Source organism: Callospermophilus lateralis, chromosome 12, assembly GCF_048772815.1.
Source record: "Callospermophilus lateralis isolate mCalLat2 chromosome 12, mCalLat2.hap1, whole genome shotgun sequence".
Lineage (NCBI taxonomy): Eukaryota > Metazoa > Chordata > Mammalia > Rodentia > Sciuridae > Callospermophilus > Callospermophilus lateralis.
In genome coordinates, this window is record NC_135316.1 from 99798891 (window position 1) to 99825571 (window position 26681).

General features: G+C 42.7%; 1 protein-coding gene across 1 annotated transcript in view; it reads right to left on the minus strand.

Moving 5' to 3' along the window:
- The window catches only part of Slc15a1 (solute carrier family 15 member 1), a 40348-nt gene extending 13901 nt beyond the window's left edge, over positions 1-26447 (minus strand). The window contains exons 1-18 of the mRNA XM_076872263.1: positions 26324-26447; positions 23231-23247; positions 22773-22854; positions 22526-22667; positions 21868-21987; positions 19160-19259; positions 18849-18939; positions 16138-16221; positions 14186-14268; positions 11894-11980; positions 11393-11482; positions 9645-9689; positions 9487-9519; positions 9318-9406; positions 8747-8828; positions 7274-7393; positions 5943-6089; positions 5104-5153 (exon numbers count right to left, since the gene is read on the minus strand). Of these exons, the coding sequence (XP_076728378.1) occupies positions 5104-5153; positions 5943-6089; positions 7274-7393; positions 8747-8828; positions 9318-9406; positions 9487-9519; positions 9645-9689; positions 11393-11482; positions 11894-11980; positions 14186-14268; positions 16138-16221; positions 18849-18939; positions 19160-19259; positions 21868-21987; positions 22526-22667; positions 22773-22854; positions 23231-23247; positions 26324-26447 (1586 nt within the window). The remainder of the gene's footprint in view (positions 1-5103; positions 5154-5942; positions 6090-7273; positions 7394-8746; positions 8829-9317; positions 9407-9486; positions 9520-9644; positions 9690-11392; positions 11483-11893; positions 11981-14185; positions 14269-16137; positions 16222-18848; positions 18940-19159; positions 19260-21867; positions 21988-22525; positions 22668-22772; positions 22855-23230; positions 23248-26323) is intronic.
- Between the last annotated feature and the right edge of the window lie 234 nt (positions 26448-26681).

The window sequence follows — 26681 nt, forward strand, 5'->3', positions numbered from 1 at the left end:
CAAGGTTGGTTCAGTGTATGCAAATCAATAAATGTAATTCAGCACATAAAAGGAATTAAGGACAAAAATCACATGATCATCTCAATAGATGCAGAAAACACCTTTGATGAAATGTTAGGGATCAAAGGAACTTACCTCAACATCACAAAGACTGTTATGATATACCAAAAGCCAACATCATACTATATAGAGAAAAACTAATAAGAGAATTTCCTCCAAAATCAGGATCAAGACAGGAACAGAAAATCAAAGGGATGCAAATAGGAAAAGAAGTCAAACTATCTCTGTCTGTTGACAATACAATCCTATATCTAGAAAACCCCAAAAATTCCACCAGAAGACTTGTAGAGTTTATAAATGAGTTTAGCAGGATGGATACAAGATCAACACCCATAAATCAATAGCTTTCCTATACTCCAACAGAGATTCAGCTGGGGAAGAAATCAGGAAAAGCATGATAACCTCAAAAATAAATAAATTAATTAAATCATTTGGAATTAATCCAACCAGGATTACCTTCTACAATGAAAATTATAGAACACCAAAGAAAGAAAGTGAAGAAGACCTGAGACAGAAAGATAGAAAGACATACCATGTTCTTGGATAGGCAGAATCAATATCGTCAAAATGGCCTTATTACCAAAAGAAACACACAGATTCAATGCAATCCCCATCAAAATACCAATGACATTCTTCACAAAATTAGAAAAAAACAACTCTTAAATTCATTTGGAAGGATAAGAGACTCAGAATAGACAAAGCAATACTAAGCAAGAAATGGGAATGAACCACCATATGACCCAGCTATCCCACTCCTTGGTATTTTCCCAAAAGATCTAAAATCAGCATATGACAGCAACATGGCACATCAATGTTTATAGCAGCACAATTCACAATAGCTAAATTAAGGACTCAGTCCATTCATCTATTGACAAGCATCTAGGTTAAGAAACTGTGAGATATATATATATATGATATATACATACATATGTATATCATATATATATATATAATGGAGCTTACTCAGACATAAAAAAGAATGAAATTATGGCATTTGCTGATAAATGCATGGAAATGGAGAATATCATGCTAAGTGAAATAAGGCAAACTCAGAAACTCAAAGATCAAAAGTTTTATCTCATATGTGGAAAAATAAAGGAAAGAGGGAGGAAAGGACAGGATAACATTAGAACCACTCAAATATAAATCAATAGAGAAGCAAAAGGAAGTCTAGTAGAGTAGAAGGAGGAGAAAGGGGGGGAGGAGGGAAGGGAGGCGGGGGAAGAGGGAATCAAGAACTGAAACAGAAACTATGTAATGTTTTGAACAACCTACAATAAAAATTAATTAAAAAAAAAAAAAAAGAACTGAAACAGAGCTGAGAGAGGGTCAAGTGCAGTGGTGCAGGCCTGTAATCCCAGTGGCTCGGGAGGCTGAGACAGGAGGATCACGAGTTCAAAGCCAGCCTCAGAAACTTGTGGCAAGGCACTTAGCAAATCAGTGAGATCCTGTCTCTAAGTAAAATATAAAAAAAATGTCCAGGGATGTGGCTCAGTGGTTAGAAATGTCACAGGACATAAAGACAACAACAACAAAAATTTCCATTACAAAATGAACAATTGGAAACTGAACTTTAAAACCATATCATGCTAAGTGAACCCACCCTGGGTTCAATCCTCAGTATTAAAATTAAAAAAAAAAAAGGAACTGAAAATAGATTTCCATGCATGTATAAGTTTGTTGGGATGAACCCAACTACTATGTGTAACTATGGAGCTCTAATAATAAACAAATAAATAAATTGGGCTTCACCAAAACTTTTTTTTTAATATTTATTTTTTAGTTGTAGTTGGACACAATCTCTTTATTTCACTTATTTATTTTTATGTGGTGCTGAGGATCGAACCCAGGGTCTTGCACATGCGAGACGAGCGCTCTACCCCTGAGCCACAACCCCAGCCCCACACAAAAACTTTTTAAAAAGTTAGATTACAGAACATTTTTAGTTTCAATGAAGTCTAATTTATCAAATTTTTATTCTATGGATTTCCACTTTTGGTTTAATATCTAAGATTTTTAATGTTTCTTACATAAATTTTGTAGTTTGGCATTTTAATATGGATCCATAATCAATTTTGAGCTGACTTGCATATAAAATGCATAAAAATTTTTATGTAATTTCTCTACAAGAATTTTATGTAAGACATGAGATTTAGTTCTTTTTTTTTTTAACATATGAATGTTCCAGCTGTTGAAAGACTTTCTTTAATCCATATGATTATCTTTGTGCTTTTGACAAACAGCAGTTGGCTATACCTGTGTAGGTTTATTTCTGGGCTATTCCATTGATCCATTAGTCTGTTTCTTTGCCAATAACGTTTTGTTTTGACTTCTGTAACTTTAGGTAGTCTTAAAATTAGTAGTGATGTGAGCACTGCAACTTTATTCTTTTTGAAACTATTTTGGCTATTCTAATTCCTTTGGTTTTCCATATATATATGTGTGGGTATGTGTGTGGTGTGTTGGGGATCGAACCCAGGGCCTTGTGCATGCAAGGCAAGCACTCTACCAGTTGAGCTATATCCCAGCACTCCATATAATTTTTTAATCATTTTGTTTATATTTACATAAATAATGCCATGTAATGATAGGGTTTATACTACACCTATAGCTCAATTCGGGGAGACCTGCCATCTTTACTGTTTTAAGTCTTCCCAGTTTGAACATGGTGGTTCTCTCCATTTACTTTGCAGCTCCCTGGTTTCTTTTAGCCTAAGCATCTGTAGTTTTCAGCACTCTGTGGGGGACCATCCTCACAGAGGCGCTTAGGCCCAGCTGTGTCAGAGCTTTCCCCACCCTTCTCCAGGTGCAGAGGCGTGCCTGGCCACTGCCCTGAAGACCCAATCGTCCCCCCTGACCTTGGGATGCTGCCCCCCTTAATCTTCATTGGATGGGATTTTCCCCAGAATTTTTTTCCTCAATAAAAGCTTACTCCCTGGCGTGTTCTCTCCCCCCACCCCCGCTTCTCTTCTGTAAACCTCACCATTAGGTGGCTGGAGGCTGGAGCTAGGAGGAGCCGTCCTGGAGCTGGTTTAAAAGGTAATTAGACTCTTGTCTCTTTAATTCAAAACTCCCTAGCAGTTTCTCACGACTCGAACCTTCTTTAATGAAGCCAAGCTGGTCGTTTGGCAGAACACTCAAATGCTGTCCGTGTTTTGTTAGACTTATACTTACGCATTGCATATTTTGAGGGGACATTGTGCGTGCAATTTATAAACAATATGGTTTAAAGTTCAGTTTCCAATTGTTCATTTTGAAATGGAAATTTTTGCTGCTGTTGTCTTTATGTCCTGTGACCATTCCTAAACTCATGTATTGATTTTATGAACTTTTTGGATCAAGTTCTGAGGTCTTTCTGTTATAGACAGTAGTCAACTGTGATAGCTTTACTTCTTCCTCTCCAATCTAGATGCTTTTACTTCTTTCTTTTTCTTGTCTCATTGCTCTAGCATCCAGAAGGATGTTGCATAGCTTAGTTATTGTGAGTTGAACTGCTATAAACATTGAGGTGGTTGCAGTGTTGATGGATTTTTAAAACTGAATATTGAACTTGTTCCTGGTCTTGGGGAGAGTATTCAGACTTTCACTATGAAGTGCGACAAACTTGAGTTTTTACAGGTATCCTGTTTAAGGGTAAGAGAGTTATCTCCTATTCCTAGTTAGCTGAATTTTTAAAAATCATAAATGGATTGTGAATTTTATCAATGGTTTTTCTGCATTAATTAATAAGAAGGTATGGATTTTCCTCTTTAGTTTCTTAAGGTGATAGATTATGTTGATTGATTTTTAAAACTTGTTCTTTTTAGATATATATGACAGTAGAGTGTATTTCAACATATTATATGTACGTAGAGTATAACTTATTCAAATTAGTACCCCATTCTATTTTTGGGGGGGTATTGGGGATTGAACTCAGGGGCACTCAACCACTGAGCCACATCCCCAGCCTTATTTTGTATTTTATTTAGAGACAGGGTCTCACTGAGTTGCTTAGTGCCTTGCTGAGGCTGGATTTGAACTCGCGATCCTCCTGCCTCAGCCTCTGGAGTCCTGGGATTACAGGCGTGTGCCCTTGTACCTGGCTAGGATCCCATTCTTGTGGTTGTACATGATATGGAGTTTCACTGGTGGTGTAGTCATTTGTGAACATAGGAAATTATGTCTGATTCATTCTACTGTCTTTCCTATTCTCATTCCCCCTCCCTTCCCTTCATTCCCCTTTGTCTAATTCACTGAACTTCTATTCTTCCTTCCCCTCTTATTGTGTTTTAGCACCCTCAAATCAGAGAAAACACTGGCCATTAATTTTGGGTATTGGCTTATTTTGCTTAGCACGATAGTCTCCAGATCCATCCATTTACTGGTAAAATTCATAAAGCCATTCTTTTTTATGGCTGAATAAGATTCCATTGTGTATATATACCACATTTTCTTTATCCATTCATCTGCCAAAGAACACTAGGTTGGTTCCATAGCTTAGCTATTGTGAGTTGAACTGCTATAAACATTGAGGTGATTGCAGTGTTGACTGATTTTTAAAACTGAATATTGAACTAGCCTTACATTCTTGGAAGAAATCCCATCCTCTCTCTTTCTATCCTGTCACAGCTGGGCTTCACTCTGGGTACACATTACTTCCATCAAAAGCTGCCAGAACTCAAAGTTTTAGAGAAAAACTCACACCAGTCCCCAAGAAAGCAGGATTATAATTTTTTTTTCTAACAAATTGAGTGGATGTAGTATATTCTTGGTTATCAAAGATACTCAAGTAGCTTTGGGATCTGAATTGGTGAATATTCATGACGTGGGCAAAGGCACGATACACACTACAATCCCAATCACACAAAATGTGATGCCGTGTATCAGGCTTTTCCACATGCATGGCCTGGAGGGACTGTCCAACCAAGCTGCTGGTGCCTGGATAGCTTTGCTCTTTGCTTGTGTTTTTCTATTTCCTGTAATGTACATGGTAACTTTTATTTTAAAAATTAAAGTTATTTAAAAAAAAAAAAAAGAAGAGAAGAAAGAAAGAAAGACTCATACCTGATTCCATTTTCTCCTTTCTCTGGCTTCTTGTTAAGCCCATCCTTTACCTGAGAGAGAAAAAAAATAGAAAAACACTTCCCATATCTCAACCATCAGAATCAGTTCACGTGACATTTCAGCCCTGGGGAGAAGGACACGGCCCCCATCCCGGGAGTTAAGGCTTCATGAGCACCGGGGAGGCTCCCTTTAGCCCTGCTCTTCTTCCAGGCTAACTGTACCTTTAGGAGTCTTGATCCTCAACTGCCCATGGTGCCAAAGAACACTACTCATTTAGGACAAGCCACTCAACAGCTCCCTAACTAAGACAATGACCAAGGGAATCGGCTGCAGGTCGCAGTTTCGTGGAGGCTCACTTACACCCCTGTACAGAGGGCCCGAGTCTCCCTCTTGAGTTCAGTGCATCCCTCCTTTACGTGCTCAATGGCATGTGTGTGTCTCCATGTTCTTATCAGATATTTTGTATGGATTTTATTGCTTGTATCTGAAATACTCTGTTTTTCTGTTGCTCCAATTTGATGCAAAATTTTTTAAAAAATGAAATTAAAGATATATTTAAAACTTTGTCTCAAAAAGACCCTGAGAACACACCTATGTACTATGTGTGACACACACACACAAATGTGCACACATACACATCACACCATGCCCAGTTCTTTTTTAAAAAATTAATTAATATTAGTCCTTCCTACCCACCAAACTGTTATAGGAAGTCAACTGAGTTGTGTTCTTGAAAAGGGTAGAAGCTGAGGATTATCTGAGGTCAAACGAAGTCACACCAATAGCAAGCTGTGTGGCCAGTATCACAGTCGCTAAAAGCATCAGTGTCAAGGACTCACCACTCGGTACTGACTAGGTGCCCACACTAGAAGGGTGTAGCGATGGCCCTTCTCAAAGTCCTGAGATATTGTTGAGACTGGTGACCCGGTGGCAGAAATGTTGATGCTTGTCAGCTTGTTTACATCAAAAGGCATGTATTCCTTAGTCTGAGGGTAGAGAGAGGAGTCAGAGTCAATACCAAGGTCCTGTTATGCAACGTGCATTTGACCTTTGTGATAGCATGTTATTTGACATGCCAAGTTTCCAAGTTCATGTTCACACACATCGAAAATGCCTTGTGGAGAACTGAAGTTTATTCCTCTTAGCCTCCCAATAACCTTCATGAACTGTCATGAATTTTTTTGGTATTCTACAAGATTCTACTTTTCATCAAGCATTTTACTTATTTTTTAAAAATATTTATTTTAGTTGTAGTTGGACAAGATACCTTTATTTTATTTATTTTCATGTGGTGCTGAGAACTGAACCCAGGGCCTTGCACGTGCCAGGTGAGCGCTCTACTGCTGAGCTACAGCCCCAGCCCCTTACTTACTGTTTTATAAAAATAAGTGCTGTGGAAATGATTTCTACCATTGCGCAAACAACAGCATCAGGGGAGAAGCAAGAGCCCTGGTGAGACTCAATCCTGGCTGTCCCAAGCATCGGGACTCAGACTCTTAACCTTCAAGGTTCCTAGCTTGGCAGGGTCTAAGGTAATGGATCCAACCATGACTGATGAGGAATTAGAGCGGCTCATGTAATCTTGGGGTTAGGACCCAGGTATCAAAATTTTCAAAGCTCTCCATGTGATTCCAGTCTGGATTTAAAGCTGAGAACCAGAACAGTGCTGTCAAGAGCAGGGTTTTCTGACCTTGCATGTGTGCTGACCTTTGAATGAGGTGATTCTTTGTCACGGAGGACCATCTGTCAACATCACTGACTCCTACATGTGAGATGCCAAGAGCATGTTCCTAGTCACAATGACAAAAAGTATCTGCAGAGGTTGCCAAATGTCCCCTAGGGGAAAGTCACCCCTTTAGAACGTGGACCTTCCCTGCTGTTTGGAGTGTGGTTTTTTGTAGCAACAGAAGCAGAACCCAAGAGCTTGTGGGCACACAGCGCTGCAGATGTGCCGACTTAGAACTGTGTTCTCAAGAGCTCCCAGGGCATCTGCACTTCCACAAAAGCTGGAGGCCTGCCGGTCTAGGGTACATGACATCAAGAGATTTGGACACTGCCCTTCTGGGCTGGTTTCGGGTAGTATCCAAGGACCAAGAGAAACAGCTTCTCCAAATCCTATTATAACTCAAGCCAGAAGATGAAAAAGAAAGTGACATTTCCCTCCACTTACTTGAGACATTTGGCCAAGTGTCACCATCTCTCCAGGAAAAGATATAGTCATGTTATCATTTCCTATATTCAAGACTTTAATTTGGACTTCGTTTCCTTGGGGGAAGACTGGAAGAGTTTTCTGAGGGGGAAAAAAAAAGCAATAGACAGTGAGGTCTTCAGGGGTCACTGAGGATCATCTACAACCCTTCAGCCCTTGAAAGCTGCACTGGCAGATACGCCCCCACCCCACTACCCAAACTGATCACTTCACTGGCCTCCTGGCAACCAGAGAAAAGGAGAATCTGGAAGTAACTGGAAAGAACTGCTCTTGCCTCATTTAGCCACCTCTAGGTCAGCAGAATCCAGGTTATGAAGCCTAAGATTGGAGGGGGTCAGGGTAACTGCAGTCTAAAGAAACATGTCTCCATCAGGGCACCTGGGGTCTGCTCTCTCTGCTCCTCTCTTACAGCTCTGGAAGCTCCATCCATGGCCTGGACAGGGTGGTACTTTGGCTATCTTCTCACAGATGCCTTCTGTCCTTGGGCCTCCATGCCTGTGCTCATGATTTCTGGTCTTTTTTCTGCTCTGCTGTCTGTTAAATGCAGCGCCACTGGGGCGGTGCATGTCCACATCAGGCCTCGCTTCATCTTCCACCAAGCTAGCTATGGGCACGAGAGCAGGAGTACACGCATGCTCACAGCAGCATCGTTCACAAGAGCCAAGGGGTGGAAGCACCCAGGCGTCCACGGACAGATAGATGAACGGATAAACCAAAGGTGCGGTACCCACACAGTGGGATATCATTTAGCTTTAAAAGGAAGGAAATCCTGTTACAACCTGGATATACCTGGAAGACATTATGCTAAGTAAACTAAGCCCATGACAAAGGACAATCGCTCTGAGATCCCACTTAGAGGAGGTGCCTGGAGACAGGAAGTGGGACGTGGTTGCCAGGACGCGTGGAGAGCTGCTGTTAATGAGTACAGAGGTTCAGCTGGGAAGATGAATTTCTGGAAGCAAATGGCAGGGATGGTGCTAATAGTGTGGATGTACTTAATGCCCCTTAAAAATGGATCAGATGATGTTTTTCATGTTAGTATATTTACCACAATTAAATTTTTTAAAAAGAAATTAAAAGAGAAAGGTGGGGAGAGAGAAACAAAGTAAAGACATAGAGAGTGAAACCCTCTCACCTCTTGTTCTGCGCACCACATGCCACCTACTTCTAGAACCAACGTCTGATCTCTTCTAATGAAGCCCACCCATTGACCCCCTTCCCAGCTGCACCCTTGCAGGGGTGAGTCCACAGTGTTTACGGACTGACAGCGACTGTTCTGCCCCTTGCCTCTCACCATCCGCAGCTCCAGGGCTTAGACCTCCACACAGGGGGAGATCCTGGTCTCCCCTAATCCTCTAGACCCAGAAGGAGAAGATCTGAGTGCGCTGCCTGAGCCCAGCAGCAAAGGACACTGGAGACTCAAGGAAAACTCACATCGATTTCCACCTGCACAATTGCAGCCACCACAAAGGCCATGGAAGCCAGGAACATCCCAACTGTCATCTTCTTCAAGGAGCTGATTGGGACAAGAAGAAAGTGAGCCTCAGCCAGTTCCATACGGATGCACTAAGGAGAGGCCCCGGGGGGAACGCTCCCCCAACAAGACTGGCTTCCTTATAGAGGCACATGCGCTGGAAAGTGTCTCTCTCCTTATTCCTACTGAGACTACGGAGGGTTGATGAAATGCACCTTTTCATTTGCATTTTTACATTTAATTTCTAGAAACTACAGTTCAGATGGTACTCAGAATCACAGTGAACATTTTGTCATCTACATACAAAGGAGAACCTTAATTAGAGGCCTTTTCAGGCTGCCATCAATACAATTTTGTTTTAAAAGATATTTTCAGAAATATCAGCATACAAATATCTGATTTATTCATTTCCTTTAAAATGCTGCCATTGAGGTGGCTGGTGGGAGGGACATCCTCCTCATGCGCTAGGGGGCAAAGAGGGCACAGCACCTGGAAGGTGTCTCAACCATCCCAAACCAACCAGGCACCTACGTGAAATTGAAGCCACATTTTGCAATCAGAGGGTACACCACAGCATCTACGATGGGGACCATGATGACAATCAAGATGGCATTCACAGTCTGCAGAGGAAGCAAGGAAAGATGTTAACACAGGCTTGAGGGCCACCTGGATCTCTGAAAGCAACATGTTTTCTGCTTACCTGCATCTGATCCGGCTGAATTTCAATAATTCCCTAAAAAGAGGTATGAAGGGTCACATTAAAAAATGTCATGAAAGGGAAGGATGAAGAGGACAAAGGGACTAAAACAGAAGATCAGCGACCAGGGAAGGTGAACCACCACACCGGCCCAGACTTACAATTCTCCCGTTCATGGTGGTTGCCTGCAGTGTCCACCGGGAGCCCTAAACACAAACACAGTCACCGCATCAACCGGGAAGGTGGCTTTGCACAATTTACTAGTCATGGTGGATCTTTTCTAAATCAGGAATGAGGTCTGAAACGTTTAAAGTTGTTTGAAACATCAAGCCGGTCTCCAAGCTCCACTATAACGCTACGTACAAGGAAGCAAGAGCACTTCTGTTAACAAGGGACCCGGTACACAGAGCTCCAGCTCCTCATGAGGATGCAGCAGGCCCCACCCTGAGGTGAAGCCACCTGCAGCAGATGTCAGCATGCAGAACTGGGCTGGAGAGCGCGGCCCACGGCAGGGAGGGCAGCTTTGTGCCCTGCGCCAGGCCCCACTCTCTGGCATCAGCATTAACAATGCTGGGATTGTTCAAAGCCGGTTTTGAGAGTCTGGAAGTAGACCCACAGCAAGACAGTGGTGGGTATAAATTTGGGCAGCTGAGTTATAATCCACCTATTCTAGGACTGTTTTAAGACTGAACATGCAAATGTTTCAATATGAATCTCAACTCCATCAGGAGGGAATCATGGAAGGCTGGGAAACCGGCCTGTTTGAGCTCTTAACACATCAGCCACGGAATACTTTATAGACAGTCTCTAATTTGATCTCACTGCCTCGAGGTGGGCTCTTGTGACCTGTTCAGAGGGTTACAAGTTTTTACTGAGACTCCCAGCTACTGAAGTCTGATTCCAGGAGGCTCCTATCCAGCTGTGAGGCTGCTTCTCTTTCCCTATGGGGAGGGGGTCTAAACCTCATATTTACAAATAAGGAGATTAATGTGCATGTTCAATTTTTTTTCCAAGTGATGATGTACCCTTACAGTGATGCTCACTGTACAAGGAAAACACATATTCGCCATTTTGTTTTTAAACTTCAGTTTCTAAAAGAAACAACATTTTATTGCTTTGGCCGCTGAGCCCCTTGCACTGGACTGATGTTACTGTGCCAGGTTCCCATGTATGTCCCACAGCTGTGGGACCAAGAGCAGAGCAACAAGCCACCCATCTGGTCTGGGTCCCTGCTCTGGGGGATGACTCTGGTGTGGTCAGTTCACATCACTGGTGGAACTTCTAGTTCAAGCGTTCCATTTTAAAGTGGAAGATATCAGTCATCTCTTAGTCTAAATGTGCCATGGATCCTGTCAAAGGCCATGCCTCTTTTTGCAAGCTGCATCAGTAGGAAAATAAGCTCTTTTTTTTCTCTCTTTCTTTCCCCATGGTACTGGGGATTAACCTACAGATGCTCTACAACTGAACTATATCTCCAGTCTTTTTTAAAAACTTTTTAAATTTTGAGACAGAGTCTCATTGAGTTGCCCAAGCTGGCCTTGAACTTGTGACCCTCCTGCCTCAGCTTCCTGAGTTGCTGGGATCACCGGTGTGCACCAACACAATTGGCAGGAAAGCAAACTTTCTCTCAGTTTTGATTGGCCAGATTGCTGGCTGCTCTGATGAAATCTTCCCCAAGGCTACTCTACTTGACTACATCTCATTTTCTTCATTGTTTTGCAAGAGAAATGTGGATAGAAGCTTCCAGAATTTTTTTAAACAAATAAATTCAATGTGATCTAACAACTAAATAAATGATACAAAAAAGAAATTGGTAGAGAATGTTTTTAGGAACTAAAAACTAAGTATGACTCAGTACATGGTAGAGCCCAAAGTATGTTTGCTAAACAAAGATAATTGGAAGCATTACCTGCTGATCAAACAGGGCCCAGAACATCGGGAGTGGAATATACAGGAACATCACCCTCGTAACCATCTTAATTTGAGAGATAAGCCGCTCCTGTAGGGAGGGACAGATCAGCCACAACTGTGTCACTCAGAGTGTTCAGGCACAGCTTGGTTTCAGTGTTGAGATATTTGCATCTAGAGATGAGTGAGGAGGTGATTAATTGTTCCAAAAAGCACTAACACAAGTTTCAGGAAATTTCTAGACGTAGGGTACAGGATCACAATCACCTACAACTACTGGCAGATTACATCAAATGGAAAGCCAATACTGCTTCAGATAAATTATATCCATTGTTTACCAAATTGTTAATTTTTTAAAAGTAGTGCTCATGCCTACTCTTACTTGACGCACTAACAAGGTCGGGAGGGTACAACTGGTCATTTTACCCATCAGGCTTCATGCTCTGAACTGTGCTTCTCGACACCCCCCCTCTGGAAGAGCTGTAGCAAGGTGGTTACTTACATCATATTTCTCCTTAGCCCAGTCCAGCCAGTGCTCTCTCTTGGGAAATTCCTTACTTCGGTGCCTAAACCTGTTTTTGATAGAAAACTAAAGGAAGGAAAAAAAACCAAATTTCAGAACAGAACCAACTATTTCATCAGAGGAATATTATCAATTAATCTCCCCCCTTTAAGGGAAAAATATATGAGAAAATCAAAATATAAAATTGTATATAGCAGCGTAATGAGCATGTTGAAGACACAACTGATGTATTTGTTTCTAGACTTTTTTTTTTTTTTGCCCTGGAGATTGAACCCAGGAGTGCTTCACCACTGAGCCACATCATCCACAGCCCTTTTTATTTTTTATTTTGAGACAGGGTCAAAGGTTGCTTAGGGCCTGCTGGAATTATAGGCATGCCCATTGCACCTGGCTGTGTCTAGACTCTTTGCCATTAAGATTAAGGGACTGTCAGGGCTTCTCTCCAGATCCTCTGTAGAGGTGTGTTCAGTAGGAATACAATGCAAGACTCATTTGCAACTTAAGTTTCCTAGTAGCCAAAGCAACACGTCAAAGTCAAACAGGCAATATTTCTTTAAAATATATTTTATTTAACTCAATAATCCCCAAATATGATTTCAATATTCAATATATTAAAAATTAATGAGAATTTAAAATTCTTTTTTCATACTAAGTCTTCAAAATTAGGGGAGTATTTTCTACCTATGGCATATCTCAATTTGGTTGCTAAATTTTTTATCAGGAATATGTCACCTATATTCAGATTTCATTAAGTTTATGTTTGAAAAATTAGATTTACATACTAGGTTGTTCCAAACATACTTAAAAGCTTCCTGATAACTGAATTGAGCCTTGTTTTCAAATTTGAGTAAGAACCCAATACACAGAGATACATATGTAAGAAAATAAAGTAGGGTTGGGATGTGGTTCAGCGGTACAGTGGTTGCCTCACAAGTGATATAGTGCAAAGTCCTGGGTTCAATTCCCTGTACTAGGAAGATAAAAAAGTTATAGTCAAACATATCTCATATTTATAGAGGGTAACAGATCATAAAAACATGCTGACCCATCATGAAATGAGAAGCCACTGAGATTCCTCACCAGTGTTTCTCAAGAGAGCTCTTGAGGGAAAGCAAAGTGCATCTACGAGACACAGCAGGGAGGGGGGTGTGGTCACGGCCAGGGACAGGTGGGTGACTAAATGCAACAATCCAGACAGACCTGTGGGCTGATTTTAGGACACAGGGCAGTACAGTTCTCACGACTCTAAGCAGTTCAAAGTTGTTCTTTGGAGGTTTAAACCAAGCTGTCAGTTACTTTCCTCTTTGCCTGGAAAAACCTTTCTGGTGGGAATAGATCCAACGCTAAAGGAAATGGGGAAGCTGCCCCTGAGGCTTTGGTTTTTTTTTTTTTTTTTTTTTTTTTTTTTTTTTTTGACAAGGAGGGGGCACATGGCAAAATAGACCACATAATCTAATGCAATAAGGCCAGGCAAAAAGGAAGAGCATGATTTCAAGTTATCTTAAGGCCACATTTTCATTCAAAAGATAATCCACATATTAAAAAAATAATAAGTGACACATTTCCCCCCAGTTATACAATATATGTGTTCACTAAAAAAGGAGGGTTCTATTGTGTAAAGATTCCTATTCTCAACATTTATCTCCTACATATGAATGTACCCGAATGTACATATCTCATGTAGATGCATATGGAAGAAACCAAATTCTGCATATTCCCATCATTAAATATTCTTTGAAAACAAGACTTGTGATGACTACATAAGATGTCAGAGATACACTGTCAGGTGAGCATCCTTTTCCTCTTTTCAGCAATTTGTTGTATATAATATTACAATGATATCCTTTGTATATGAATCTGCATCCATTTAGAAATTTATTTTCTTAGCCTTATTTCCTGAAAGTAGCATCACAGACCCTTAGCATCTGAGCACTCTTGATACATTGCAAAACTGAGCCCCAACTTTGTTTTACTGCTCCTGAAAAAACAGAAGGTATCGTCTGTCAATTTGATGAAGAGTCATTTTATTGGCTTTTCTTTGACAACTTTAGTTTAAAAGCCATTTCCATTCCTCCCTTTTTGAGTTCTGATTGTGTGCTTTTCCATTTGGTAAGTTTCATGAGAAGTTTATGATTTAAATTAAAACTTATCAAAATAGGGACACTTAAAATATGTTTAAAAGAAAGTCAAAGTTTAATTGAATTTTAACATAAAGGATGCAGAAGGTTTGGGGGTAATTAAAATGTCATGGAAAGGTACTGAAATACTCACACCAATGCATTTGACCACTTTACCCATGATGTTGCCCTGTGGCTGGAACTTTTTGTACATTCTACTGCCGATGACAAATACAACTGGACAGGGGAAAAAAATAAGAACAAACACCAAGGCTTAGTACCATCTATCAACCTCACAGAACCTGGGGCAGCCTGCAGACACCCAGTATAGCTACCTGAGCCAGGCCCTGGCTGTTTAAAGGGAGACAATATGTGCAAGGTGAATGCATTGCTCTCAAAGACAATGAACAGAGCTCTAATTTTCTGGCCACAATGGCAAGTAAGATTTTCTTCTTATCATTGTTTTTCTTTTTAATGTTAAGGAAAATAGAAATTAATGTGTTGAAACTTTTACTTAATCATATGTGACAGTTTTTCCCCTGTATTCACTGTACAGAAGCACAGTTATAATTAGGATCTGCATTAAATTTTGCAAAAGTTGGAAACAGCCATTTTTCATGGATTTTCTTAACCAAGGCATAGTATGAAAATAATGTAGAAAAGAGCATCTCTACAAGAGATTCTGAAAACACAGTTCTTGTGCTAGAATTTTTGATTATCTAATACCATAATTCAATAATTAAAAACACCAATGGAGTCTTTCTATTCTTGCCCAATGCCAACCTTCCTCAACACATGGATGGTGAAGATGTCCAATAGATTGTGTCTACATTTTCTTTTGCAAAGGAATATTTCAATTTCTTAATAAACTGAAGCCTAACTCAAGCACAGAAATTCTAGAGATTGTGCTCATATATAGTATTTGGTTGGTTCTCAATTTTTCAATTAAAAAACAAGCATATTGGGGCTGGGGATGTGGCTCAAGCGGTCATGCGCTTGCCTGGCATGCGTGGGGCGCTGGGTTCTATCCTCAGCACCACATAAAAATAAAATAAAGATGTTGTGTCCACCGAAAACTGGAAAATAATATTTAAAAAGTTCTCTCTCTCTCTCAAAAAAAAAAAAAAAAAAAAACAAGGATAAACTTTACCTAAGAATGACCTATACAGACTCAATGAGAATTTACTCAAAGTGCTCAATACAACATCTGGTATAGTAGGATCTTTAAAATGCTCTCTCCTACCCAGAATTAGAGAAGAGGAGCATAGACAAGCATTTTAGGGGAAGGTGGGGGTATTTGAGGATTATGGAAGAAAGAGCGATACTGAAGAAGGGAGAATTCTGAACTCACATAATTGTAACGACAAAGCAAAATCGCTACAGCACGAGCACAGGAGGTTAAAAAAAATTAGCCTACTCAATTCTAGTAAGATCTGAAACAGAAATGGAAGAAAGCAACGCCAATGCCAGCAGCTCCCTTGCTAGAAAGGAGAAGGTGCCAGGAAGACCCAAGACAGCATTTGACTGTCCTGGCTCTGCCATCTTCCTAGCCAGACTGCCCCTTGTAGGAAACCTTCACGCTTCCTAAAAAGTCAATGCCAAGAGCTAATCTAACTGTATCTAATATGTACACACCTTCCTCCCAGAGGGAAGGAATTCCAGTAGAAGCATTTGGGGAGGCTGGATTATGGAATTGTACGTGCTCAGTGGAAGTATTTCAGTGGCCATTGAACCAGGTTGCCATTTCTTCAAGGGCTGGAGATGTGCACACGTTGACAGGAAGAAAAGCTTCCGGCCACAGGAACAGCCAGTCTAGCAGATCCTACCACCTTCACCTTCCTCTTCCTAATTGGTACCAAACATTTCATGTCCAACTCAGATGGTTCATTTCCCTGCAAACCCTTTTTTTGATCCCATCCACTCTGAAACAAGAGGCCAACTCTGCTTCCTTCTCTCTGAGAGCGCACATTGAACACTGAATGGCAATGCTTCACACTATTTTTTTTTACAACTCATTATATGGACTTCAAAAATATTAGTCTCAATAATGAATGTGGGGCCTGATCTGATTGTAGGCTAGTGCTAAGTCAAGTCATTTCCACTTACTTAGGGAGACGGCCATGAGAGCAGCAGGAACCCCAAACGCCAGTGGGTAACATGCTTGCTGACTGTGAATTCCACATTGTTGAACTGGGGAGAAAGTATGAGATTAAAATTGATCATGGCATTGGTAATGCATGGATAGTTCCCATTTCTAAAAACCCCTCACTATTGTTACATTGTATTTTTTTTTGAGAGAGAGAGAGATAATTTTTTAATATTTATTTTTTAGTTTTCCGTGGACACACATCTTTATTTTATTTGTATGTGGTGCTGAGGATCGAACCCAGCACCCCGCGCACGCCAGGCGAGCGCACTACCGCTTGAGCCACATCCCCAGCCTGCCCTGTTACATAGTATTTTCACTTAAGGTTCAAGACATCCATTTGCCTTACTGATGTCATTGCCAGCTGCATTGTAGAAAGAGCAGGAGATGGAGGCAGATTCTAATCTTAGCCCCTAAATAGATGTGTGTTTGCTGTATGGGTTTTCTAAGTGGGGGAGATAAATATGATCTGGGTACAATGACTCCAATATAAGGGACTCAGTCAATAAAAGCTATGTGCCCTGGAAAGTCAATATCGTATGTCCCTATATGCATGCCAAATAAGTAACCATTAGGTGACTTCGGGCAGGGGTTGACAATACGTTCTGTGATATCTTAGGCTAGGTATCTTAGGCTTTGGGGACCATTTGATCTTGGTCACAACTCTTCAGCTCCAGTTTTTTTTTTTTTTTTTGGTACTGGGATTGAACCCGGGGACACTTAACTACCGAGCTACATCTTAGCCCTTCTTTTTGTTTTTATTTTTTTGTATTTTACTTAGAAACAGGGTCTCACTGAATTGCTTAGGGTTTCACTAAATTACTGAGTGCTGGCTTTGAACTTGTGATCCTCCTGCCTCTGCCTCCCGAGCCGCTGGGATTACAGTTGTGCGCCACTGTGCCTGGCTTCAGCTCTGCCTTTGTAGGAGGAAAGTAGTCAGAGACAAACCTAAATGATGGTCTTGCCCAGATTTCTGGATCTGGCCCCAGGGCCATTGTTTGCCAACTTCTGACTGAGGGCTATTTCAGCTCTGAAATCTTAGGATTGGTAAGGAAAACTATCAAGGCTTTGTAAGAAGCAAGAGAGATTACTAGAAATCCTTCCGTGGGAGGCTGTGGCCTCCACAGTGATCCAATCTTGCAGGGATTTTGACTCTGCCTAGCTATTTCACAATTCTTTTTTTTTAAAATTGTTTTTAGTTGTTGATAGACCTTTATTTATTTAATTTATTTATTTATACGTGGTGCTGAGAATAAAACCCAGTGCCTCACACATGCCAGGCTAGTGTGCCACTGCTGAGCCCCAGCCCTAGCCCCACTATTTCAAAATTTTGTAGAGAAAAAAGTTAACTAGTAGAAAAGTTCTGGTTATGCCAATAATTCCTGTTTGTGGCAATGCAGAATAATTTCTCCCCGTAAAGAATCAAAATCTGTTAATCAAATCCTTATTTGAACAGATTGTAAGAAGTTCACATTCCCTGATGAATTAATAAGTAATACAAAATCTCTGTCACATGCTCATTTTATATTTGTATGAGAATCATCACTTTATTTCAGAAAATCATCCTTTAACATATTCCATTATTCAAACATGCATGGCACCTACTCCAGAAGAAGCCGGAAGTGGGAGATGTATGGGGACAGAACTCAAAAATGAAAGCTATTAATTTTTTTTAAGTTGTAGATGGACACAATACCGTTATTGTTTTATTTTCATATGGTGCTGAGGATCAAACCCAGCGCCTCACACACGCAAGTCTACAACCCCAGCCCGAAGGCTGTTAAATCTTATACAAAACAAACTGGGGATGGGGCTTAAGTGTCAGTCATCTTCAAACTTACTCCAGGCAGAAATACATGAATTCCTATAGAATGTTTTATTCCGTAACTTCATCTTATCCAAGTATGGACACCATGGTTTTGTTAATTTGCCCTAAATAACACTAAATACTCCTTTCCATGGGGGAAATTGATGAACTTTCAATTGCCCATGAGCAAGCACAGAGACCTGAGTGGGGCTGGTGGTTACTGACACTGTCTTGTTCTTTCTCTGGGTAGTTCCTTTTGTTCTTTTTGGAAATACTCAAGATGTCAGGAAAGTAAAAGGCAAAACATTGTCTGCTAAATTCTTCCAGACTTACTGGGGAGCAAAGCTTGAAGGCTGTAATGCCGATCAGAGCCCACAGGCAAACACCTTCTATATAAATATATATTTATTTGTTTATTTTAGTTGTAGATGGACACAATATCTTTATTTTTATTTATCCATTTTTATGTGGTGCTGAGGATCAAACCCAGGGCCTCACACGTGCGAGGCCAAGCGCTCTACCACTGAGCTACAGCCCCAGCCCAGCAAACACCTTCTTGATAAATCTCTCACCATGAATAAGGACGTCACATTAAGAAAACATTGAAAAGACTGATGCCTATGCTGGGGGTTTTAGTCTCTCCAGTGGTCACTGGAATATAGGAGGCAAATAAGATTAGGAAAGGAGAGAAACCTGAGAGAAAAGAAGCTCAGATTCTGGATTTTGACGTCCATCCCAGAATGAATTGCACTAGACTTTAAGGAGAGAAGAGACAACAGAACAACAAGAAAGGGCTCCCCTTTCTACCCGCCTTCCCCCCGACAATCAGTGAAGGGAAGACGGGCCCCGTTCAGATATTCTTACCCCTGAGTATGGGAGTGATGATGGTGGATAGCAGACTTCCAGCATTAATGGCCAAATAAAAGATGGAGAAAAATCTGTTTCTTTGCTTTTCCTGTCATAGAAAAGAGAGGTGAAACATGATGACCTGGGCTTGGGATCATCTGAGCAGATGGAGCTGTTATCTGACTTGACTTCTGACAGCTTTGGTCAGTGTCTTACTTTCAAGCATATTTGAAAATGATGGAGTGGAGAACAGACTGAGTGCCCGTGGGTTTGATCCCTGGAGGGTTATTACTCATTGGCGTGCTTTCTGCGGAGACATGTGTTCTTACCTGGCCCTCTTCAAATTGATCACCGCCAAATGCAGACACACAGGGCTTGATTCCTCCTGTACCAAGAGCTATCAGGGCCAGGCCGATCATGGACAGCGCCCTGGAGAGAGGAGGGTTAGGGCTGAGGTGGCAGGACTTTAGAAGAGGGAGCCTGTCCCCTGATTCATATTTTATCTAATAACTTATCATCCAGAAAATTGAAAGCAATAGCTTGATATTTGAGCAAAGACTTAGGTGTGGAGTCCTGTAGCCTTATCTCTTCTAGCAAAAGAATGGGTAAATGAAATGCTAATACAGGGACTGGGAGGATGCTCAGGGGTAGAGTGCATGCTTAGCATCACAAGGCCCTGGGCTCAGTTTTCAGTGCATGTGCACACACAGAATGTGAACTGGATAAGTGTAAGCCCTGCATCTTATGCAATAAAAATGGACTCACAGTAGTCATTAAATGATGTTAGAAAACAGGATTTCATTACAAAGCAGAATATCAGTTTATAGAATGATCTTAATTTGCTTACAAAGTACAGACGACTGAAAAGAAATTGAGCAAAAGATTGACTATGCCAAGATCCCTATCTCAAGACTAGCAAAGATGCTATGTTCAGCTCCAGGGTCTGGACAGCAAGATGGTGCAGAAGACCCTATCTCAAAATAAAAATGAAAAGAGGCTGGGAGCCCAGTGCAGTGGCGCACACCTATAATCTCAGTGGTGCACACCTATAATCCCAGTGGCTAGGGAGGCTGAGGCAGGGGGATCATGAGTTCAAAGCCAGCCTCAGCAAAAATGAGGCACTAAGTAACTCAGTGAGACCTTGTCTCTCAATACAAAATAGGGCTGGGGGTGTGACTCAGTGGTCAAGTGCCTCTGAGTTCAATCCCCAGTACCAAAAAAAGAAAAAAAGAAAGAAAGAAAGAAAAAAAGGCTTGGATGTAGCTCAGTGGTAGGGGTTTGCCTAGCACAACAACACCTTGGGTTTAATCCCTAGCACTGCAAAAAACAGAAGTTTATTTTTATGTCCAAGTGGTAGAATTACAGATTATTTTATCTTAATTTACTTTTGCATTTTTCAGGTTATCTTAAGCATTTTGTTTCCCAAATTTAAAAAAATATCATGATATTTATCAGTTCTCTTTGTAGTTTTATTAAATTTGCATTTGGGTACCACAAAACTCACATGACAAACATCAATCCTATATCTTCTTGTTGCTAGTGGGGCTTAAAAACACTTTTTAAAAAGTCATGAAACAGATATGGGCATGGTGGTGCACACCTATGATCCCAGCCACTTGGGAGGCTGAGGCAGGATGATTGCAAGTTCAAGGCCCTCTTCAGCAATTTTTTGAGGTCCTAAGCAATTACTGAGAACCTGTTTCAAAATAAAAAATAAAAAGGGCTGGGAATGTGGCTCAGTGGTTAGGTATCCCTGGGTTCAACCCCTAGGACAAAAAAAAGAGAAAAGAAATAGATAAAGTGAAGGCAGATATTACACAGAGAAAGAATCCTTTAAAAGTCATGCATCCCTAATTATTCTTCCTGAGTTCACTAACCCAAATTCCTGTTCCTCTTTGAATCTGTTTGCCTCTTAATATAACTTATGTTTGAAGTGGTCATTCAAAGCATTTTAAAGATAACAAAACCCTGGTCAGTTGAATATTAGATCCTATTTTTACTCTTGTGAGAACTTTAGGGGTGTTCTAACACTAACTGCATGAAATAAAAAACACACAGCTAAGATCTCTTGAGCACCCGTCATCTCTAGGCAGTTCTGGGAGCTCTTCCTGGATTAACCATGCAGCTCTAGCTGAGGTCAGTACTGATACAAGTGAGGAAACTTAGGCCTAGAGGACGACACCAATGAACACCACACAACTAGTAGGGCACCACCAGATCTGAACCCAGCCTGTCTCCAGTCTATGTTCTCAAAATGACAGTTTACTCAAGGTCATGTCCCTGCTCTGTGGGAGAGCTGGGCTCAGACCCCCGAAGTCTGAGCTGCCTACTGCGCTCATCGCCACTCTCCTCACCAACAACACTGTTCCTCCAGGCCCAAGGGGAGGCTCCAGGACCACCATCTGGTCTGGACAGCAATGATCAACTAAAGTCAGAAATGTGGGCATTGTGGATATGAACTTGAGTTTCAATTACATTTACCCAGCCCAGAAGATAGTTTACTCCTAGATCAAAGAGCTTAAGTGCAGGACAGGAGACAGTCTTCATAATTAGTCTCCAAGGCCAGGCAACAGAGAGGGGGATGAACCCGGGAGAGGAGCAATGTCCACACCACTTGCCATCAAGAGTCCAGAACAGATAGCTGGGATAAATATTTATAAAATGGAATTACTAAAAAATAAGCAGATATGTGGTACAGGAGAGGTACCAGAGTCTCGAGGAGTCCTGCGGTGTCAAGGACCAAGGCCTGTGAGAGCCACGTCCCTCTAGGGAAACCCAGGGCAAACACAGTACCCTGCCCACTGACCACACATCAAGTGGGTTGTCATGACCCAAGAGAGCCAAGTCAAAACAAGCAACTGTTGAGATGGAGGCACACTGCAAACTAGCTCTCCATCCAAAACACAGCTTTTCTACACCCCAGAGGGAAGAGCAGCCTCCCTGCTCTCGTGGGGACACTGAGGAACAAGATGAAGCATCAGGACACTGACGAGCAGCCAGTGGGAGGGCGGGGAGGCAGCAGCGACCATCGACTCACACATGCACAGGGAGGCTGTCGGGGGTCCCGTCGTGGTCGTAGTCCGTGAGGTCATTAATTGAGCTGACTGAGATGATTCCTTGTCCAATTGTGTAGACGATGGATAGTGATATAATTGTCCTGAGTTTAGAAGGTTAAGAGAAGCCTGGTTAATTATATGACGGCTGTCCATTTCCCAGCCTCCTTCCTTCAAAGTTTATATCAGCCCAGTCATGGACTCCTGTTTCTCAACTTGGGTAAAACTGGTCACCTCTCAGAAAGGTGTAGAGCAAAGTTTTGGCTGGAGGACCAGGGGAAGGGGAAAGTCGCCTTGGCACACTCTCCGAACTCTTTCTGCAGGGCTGGGTAGGAGCTTGTCAGGGCTCCCTTATGTCACGGGTCAACTCAGCAGCCAGGGTGTGACTCAGGCAGGGAATGTCTTCCCAGCCCTGAGCTCTGTGTCTCAGATCACTGATGATATACAGGATCCCTGCCTATCACAAAGACTAGCAAAGACGCTATGTTCAGCTCCAGGGGTATGGCGTCGAGCAGTATCAAGATTGCGGATGCTTTCCCAAAAGTCTGGATTCCTCGATTCTTCATTCCCCGGTTCCACCATCCCAAACCACATGACTTACATTTTGGCTTGTTTGTTAACAAGAAAGTTCCAATCACTTACTTAAACTTCCCCAGCCATGAGTCGGCGATAAGAGCTCCGAGAATCGGCGTCAGGTAGCACAGGGCGACAAATGTGTGGTAGATGGCCGTGGACAGGTTGTCATCCCAGCCAATGAAATTTGTGAAGTACAGAATCAGGATTGCTTTTTGCAGAGGACAGGAAGAAGAAGAGGAGGGAGAAACAGAGTCAGGACTGGCTACCACCACTCACGTCCTTCACCAAAGGGCAAGCAGTGGCTAAGAGTTACCTCTCATTCCATAGTAGGAGAATCTTTCACAGAACTCATTGACCACGATGAAGAAGATGCTCAAGGGGTAACCAAAGCAACTCTGATAAAAAGAAACACAGTGGAGGATCCAGGTGTGCTCTCCCAGGCACAAACTAGTGCCAGTGGCGAGAAAAGTGGCCAATGCATATTCAGTAAATTATCAGCGACTATCCAGAGGCAGAAACTTGAATTTTATCATTTTTATTCCCTTAGATTAGTTGTTCCAGATAGAAATAGCAATGAGCTAATGCAGCAAGGTTTACTGTTAGCCAAGCAGGAAGTACACAGCACTCCTAAGGAAGGCCAGCTCTGCTTGATACTGGATACGCGATACATACATGTTTAGGGAATGAAGCAAAGTAATGAAAAACTAGGAGTAAAATAGACTGTAAAATTAACAAAGTGAAGGCAGATGGAGAAGGAAAAATCACACTCACCCATGGCTTGGACATTCCTAAAAGAAAAACGAAAGGCTGATATTAAATTTAAGTCAATACAATTCTTTTCTCTGCAGCTAAACTCAGAGCCCTTGGCTTCTCGGGGCAGCCAGAGGAATGGTCCCCAGCACAGCTGCAGCCCTCTCAGCCAACCCAGCCCCAGCCCCAGCCCTCATCTGGAGTGAGGCTGGGCCTCCGTATTGTCTTTTAACGAGAGCCTCAGGCAATTCTCGTGTGTGGTTGGAAGAGAGACCAGAGCTCAAAGAATCCTGCCCAAACCATTTCCTCCCGAAAACACTTCAAAGAGCAACAGGGCAAAATGGAACCATTTTACTATGTTCCTTGGTGTCTTACAAGGTCACCAGATACCTGTGAGGACAGTGTAGTTTTTCAAGGCCACCGTGAAGGTTCAGCCACTGCTCCCTGTCCCCGGCCCTGCCTTCCTTCCGGTGCCCTCGCCATGAGCAGACACTCCGATGACACTCCACTGAACCCATGCAGTGTACACTCAGCAAAGTCCTTGCCCTTCCTGCCCATGCTTAGGTCTAGCTTCTGAGGTCCCTTCGCACCTCACAGTGTGAAAACGGGCAGATCACACTCTTGCCTCCATGTGGATTGAGTCCCTCACACCAGCGTAGCCCCATCCCAGCCTTTTTCACGATACCTCCCACTAGTAGGGGCTGTTGTCAGGGGAATGAATTCAAGGATCAAGAGGAAAAACTGGAGAATACAAGCGAGTCCAGGCAAACCCATAGACTCAACTGCCTAAACCTGAGGCAGATCTCCACAACCTCAGGAGAAGCGCCAGAGCCCTGCTTCTCTCTCTCTCTCTCCCCCCCTGAGTTTTGACTAGTAGTGATCTGAACCCAGAGTAGTCCTGGCACCTCCGTGCCTTGCTCCCTATACACATGTTGCCCTATATTTATCACTGCTAGTCACTGCTGCTCCCTTCCCCTGGGGGACCAGCCCCTTTTCCCTCCCATGGGTCTCATCTTAGAGTTCTGGAGCTGCTTCCATTAGGGATATGTGGGTCTTAAACAGAAGTGGTTCTTAAACTTGGGTGAGTCTCAGAAACACCAGGTGACTTGTGAGAACCACTGCTGCTAACTCTGCAGGTCTGGGGTGGACATTTGAGTTTGCATTTCTAACTGTGAGCTCAGGCAGCACGCTGGGAAAACCACTACACTGGAGAATTAAAAATAGTCCTAAATCCCTATAGTGCCCCACGAGTTGCACACTGCAGCAGAGTTGCCCATTTGAAGAGCAGCTTCCTTGGAAACCAGTGCCGGCCACCATGGCTTTTGCCTGAGGAAACTGACTTTTCTCTCTACTTAAGGATTGGCATTTCTAATGAGTTCCAAGGAGAGGTGGGTGCTGCAGGTCCAGGGACCACACTCTGATATTTTTTTTTTTTTTTTTTTTTTTGGTGGTGCTGGGGATTGAACCCATGGCCTTGTACATGTGAGGCAAGCACTCTACCAACTGAGCTATTTCCCCAGCCCTAGGGACCACACTTTGAGAAGCATGTGTAGGCTGTGTTGTCCTGTTGCTCATGGATTTCCATAAGTCAATTTCATCACTTCTCTGGCTCTGAGCACCAGAGAAACCAGCTGCCCAGAGCAGAGAGCAAATATAGAAGAAGGACACAGCTCCCCACCTCAGTTTCTGCACTGTTCCCAGGGCCCTTCCTTGAAGATTTGGGTTGTATTTTCATTATGTGTAACTCCAGAGCCCCATTCCACATAAACACAACTGCAGCTTCTCTGGGCAGCTCCTTTCTTACCCACGTGGCTCATCACAGCTTCCAGACTGGTACCCACTCACCTCCTGGGCAGGAGCATTCCTGCCTGCCCTGTCGCACTGTGCTGGAGTTATCTCTGTCTCCAGCTCAGCATGGCCCCAGGGGCCTCACACCAGAGGGCCTCACACTTTTGCCTACTTAGTATTTTAGATGCGATCTTACTCCTTACTCTAAGGAGGGAAATACACTGTCCTGATCTCACGAAACCCTAATCCTCGACTTTTCCTGCTACTTAAGTTCTAGGTGGAGATTTCACAACACTACCAACCTGGTTTTCACCCTAGTTAGACTTCCTTGGGGGAAGGCATCTTCCAGTGGCCACACATGAAGAATGAGGGCTGCGGACTCAGACCTGTGACTAACTCTCAGTTCTACTTGCCAGTTGTGGCCTTAGACAGCCAGTCTTTCTTCTGAAGCCCAACAATCAAGGAAGATCACGCTGCCACCTTGTCGGGCTGCTGTAAGAATTCAGAGCTTGGTGCATCAGGAATTGGGAGATGCTACCACTTCAGACTCTTCCACAGAGTGGAAGTTAAATGCTGTTGAATAGGCCTCCAAAGAATCCACTCTATCAGTTACCAATACAAGGATCAGATTCTGGCTCTGCCACTCGCTGGTTCCACTCACCCCCACCAGCCTAGCAGCTTCCCTTGCCCCTTGAGGCCGACCTGCCTGGATCACAGCAGTGTCCCCATGGCCCACCATGGCTTCCATTAGGTTTAGCAATGGAGAATCCTGGGCAGATCAGAAGGAGGGAGGAAAAATCAGAGTATTCACTTTTTTCTGGCACGCTCCTTACCAAGTCCCCTCAGACTGGCTGTGTCCTCAAGTGACAGTCACTGCTACTCTGAGGCTGTCCACTGCACCATGACTCTCTCTCTCTCTTTCCAGTTTTCATGACTTCCTTCCTCCATCCCCCAGGTCTCGGGGTGGTAACAGGGAGACCCACGATTGTTTGTGGACCCTCACCCCACATTGTCTAAATGGCCTTCTTTAAACAAACCGTCCTTTTGATCATGCCACACGATTCCCAAGGGGACCCTGGTGATGCGGTGCATCAGCTGCAGACTCTACCTGCTGCCATCTTGCACTACCAGACAGGAAGGAGTCTCTCTTGCCAGGGAAATTGGAAGGACCCATTGTGCAAACAGTTTTTTTAAAAAGCTGAACCAAGAACCAGGCTATTGGTATCACTCAGAGCCCTATTTTGGTGCATTGGTTTTGTGCTTTCTCAGGACACAGCCGTAGCCTGAAGCACCTGCCTACTTAGACTTCAGGCACCCTGGCCTCACCATTGCCTCCAAGACAAAGCGAGGGGCGAGGCCCACACAAAAGCCTGCTCTGTTCTCCCACTGGGCCATCCATGGCAAAGCAGGAGGAGGGCTGAAACCCAGCCAGGAGACGGCCAAGCTTCATCGTAACATCCTCCTGTGCTCCTCAGAATTTTGGTTCACACAGAAAGACTTCATTTCTCTGGGGTGACCGTGCTTTCTTGCTAAATATCATGTATCACCTAATATCTGTTAAATAATATTTACTTCAAACATAAATTGGAGTACAGAAAAGAGACCAAAGTGTTCAGGGAGCTTAGACTTTATGTGAACAATCATCACACCCAGAACCAAATCAGGAAAAAAATTCCTAAACTCA